Source organism: Budorcas taxicolor, chromosome 8, assembly GCF_023091745.1.
Source record: "Budorcas taxicolor isolate Tak-1 chromosome 8, Takin1.1, whole genome shotgun sequence".
Lineage (NCBI taxonomy): Eukaryota > Metazoa > Chordata > Mammalia > Artiodactyla > Bovidae > Budorcas > Budorcas taxicolor.
This window is the reverse complement of record NC_068917.1, coordinates 96,677,210-96,680,050: the sequence shown is the minus strand read 5'-3', so window position 1 is coordinate 96,680,050 and position 2,841 is coordinate 96,677,210. Positions and strand designations below refer to the sequence as shown.

General features: G+C 40.1%; 1 protein-coding gene across 1 annotated transcript; it reads right to left on the bottom strand.

Moving 5' to 3' along the window:
- Positions 1–295: 295 nt before the first annotated feature.
- LOC128052109 (E3 ubiquitin-protein ligase Topors-like) lies at positions 296–2,485 on the bottom strand. The gene has a single exon (XM_052644558.1). The coding sequence runs from the start codon at positions 2,483–2,485 to the stop codon at positions 296–298; it is 2,190 nt and encodes a 729-aa protein (XP_052500518.1).
- Between the last annotated feature and the right edge of the window lie 356 nt (positions 2,486–2,841).

Here is a 2,841-nt window from a genome sequence, read left to right as displayed (position 1 = left end):
TCTATAATGTTTACAACTCTTTGCAGCCAGTCTTCATAGTTAAATCTAACAACTAAAAAATAAGTCAAATATTTTAATAATTCAATTCATAAGAAAAAAGCAGACAAAATGATATTTAAATATATGACCAGTTTAATAATATGCATTTGTCTCCAAAAGGAGCCTTGAATTTAATTGTCAGGCTTTTGATTGCACTCATGAAGTGATGAGATGAATCTTTTCAGTTATCTTTTTCAGATTATATTCATAACTTTCCAAGATTCTTAGTGGCTAGTTGAGTATAGTGATTGGCCTTTCAAAATGATTTGCACCTCTGTGTTTCTGATTGTTTGTCTCCTTTCTGCTCACTTTTGGCCTGGTGATGTTTCTGAAGGCTTGGATTCTCCTTTTCCTTTCTCATTTGCCTCCTGCAGGAAGGTACACACTCAGAAAGATTACTCTTTTGCCTCAGATCATTCAGATCCCCTTCATCACTGACTTCCTCTGTGGTTTGTGTATCTGGACAATGATACTTGTTTCTCCTGTGCCTAACTGTTCTGGTTTTAGCGCTAGGAAATGTTTTTTTGTGATTCATTTCTTGCTTACTTGGGGATGTGAGTTTCTGACTCTGTAGACAAGTGGGACTGTTACAGTGGCTTCCAGCTTGGGAAGAATCTTTACTTTTCAAAGGACACTTGGGTCTCTTCCCAGCATTTGAATGAAACTTCATGTATTGGATGGTGGCTGAAGACGGCCTCCCATAGTTTGATTCATAGGCACGTGCCTTCTTTTCTTTTGAGAGCTCACAGCATATATTCTGGGTGAAGCGTTCACTTCTGTAGCTTCCTCTCAGAGAGGGATTACTTGATTCTCTGCTTATAGATCTATTTGTAAGTCCAACACACCAGGATTTAGATCTTTGAGTACTGGACCTTGACTGTCTTTGGATTCCCCTGCTGCAATGTGAACCAACTTCTGCAAATCGGAAGGGTTGTCTGTACTTCATCCTCTTTTTTCTGAAAGAGTTCAGCATCCTCCCATCTCTCTTAGAAGAAATGGCAGTTTCTGAAATGCAGCTCCAGGAGGGGTCCCTCTTTCTTGATTTGCAATTTATCAAGGATCTTTCTCTGGATAATCTTCTTTGAAAGGTCTTTGGTGAAGAGTCTGAACATTTGTTTTTTTCTGCTTCTTTTTTCTGGAAATTGATCTGTTGGCCAACGTTCAAAGCCTTTTTTTCTCTTAGGCTGTTCTTCCATGGATGCCTCTGATTCAAAATTGCTGAGGAACTGAAGGTGCGTGCAGTTGTTTCACTCTTTCCCATATCCTGGGCATGACCTGGAAACAATTTTATCCTTTCTGCCTTCCTCTCTTTAACATTTTTTTTGCAATTCAGTGAGCCTGGGCCCTTTTCCCTTAGTATAGTCCAGTTCAGGAGCATGCTACTGGTAGAAGGTGTGACCTTGAGATCACCTGGTTCTGATTTGTCTTTGAGCCAAGCACGAATTTTGCTTCCTGTGTTATGATGGAGTAGTGGGACTTCAGGTTTCTTCAAGCAAGAGTTACCACTGGGAAATGCTTTCATGCCTGACAGAGGCCTCTGCTCATTATTCCATTGGCCCTGGGTGTTTTTAGACTGTTTTATATCATGTTGAGGGGCCAGTACAGCCTGATCCTTAGGCAAAGGCAAAACAGGAGCTGATGCAACAGACCTTTTTTCTACCCAAGGTGAAACAGTAGGAAATTGATAGATGGCTCGTTGGTCATAAGTCTCCATGTTGTAAGGTGAATGAACAAAACTGATAAATTCATGTAGAAAATGGTGGGTGTGTTGTTGGAGATAAGGTTCTAGGAGGTTAATGAAGGAGTCACTGTCTAGATCATATTTTGTCATGTGATGGAGAATGGTGGACAGAATATTCTTCACTGTGTAGCCATAATCTCCATAAACAGCTGTTAGTTCTCGTTTCAGCCAGGGAACCAGCCGATGTAAACAACCAGGGTTTCTCTTGAAATAATTAGCTGATAAGTGCTTTTCAAATCTGTAGCCTTGGACATATGCCACCCAAATTCCGGAATAATACAGAGCTCTTCTGAACTTCATTACCACCTGGTCTCTAAAGTGACCCAGAGACACGGAGTTTGGTTGGAACTTCCTGCTGTCCCCAAACTCTCTCAGCAACTCCTGGACAGTCAGCTCTCTCAATGGCCTGATTTTCTTTGTAAGGCCCTCAAGTTTCACGCCAAGATCATTGTTTTCAGAAGTCACTAAGTAGCTTTCTTCTTCCAAGGGAAGGAACAATGAGTCTTCTTTGGTGTCTTCCTCTGGCCTGGTGGAACAACCCTGGGAAGGAAAGCACTGCATGCTGGATGAAGGCATAGATTTATTTCTTTGTCTTGAATGTAAAGATTCATCCCTGTTCGTGGAACAGGGGTTCCAACTGGCCCCATTCTGTATATTCTCCAAGCAGTTGGGACACTCACAGTCAGATGAGAAATCTAATGGCATCTCCGTGAACAGATTGTATTTCACAGTCATATGTGAGAAAAATTGGTTCAAATCAGTTCCTCATCTGGCATGAAAAATATCTATTAAAACCATTCCATGCATATTTCTGTAATACATTTTGTCTCCATGGAATAAATTCTGGGATAAAGTTTAAGAAAAAATTTCCTCACATTAGTAAATAATGCTCTCAATAAAAACCCAACGTAGACAAGGCAATGAGGATTCAGGCACACTGTCTCTCTTAGTTTTGCAAACTCTGAAAAGCAAATTGGAAATAAACATTAAAATTTCAGTATCACATCTTTTAACCCAGCAATTCTAACTCTAGAGTTTTAATCTATATATACAAGTCTGTA

Bases quoted from the DNA above. Each gene is read 5' to 3' on its own strand.
- LOC128052109 (XM_052644558.1), bottom strand. From the start codon at position 2,485: ATGCCATTAGATTTCTCATCTGACTGTGAGTGTCCCAACTGCTTGGAG.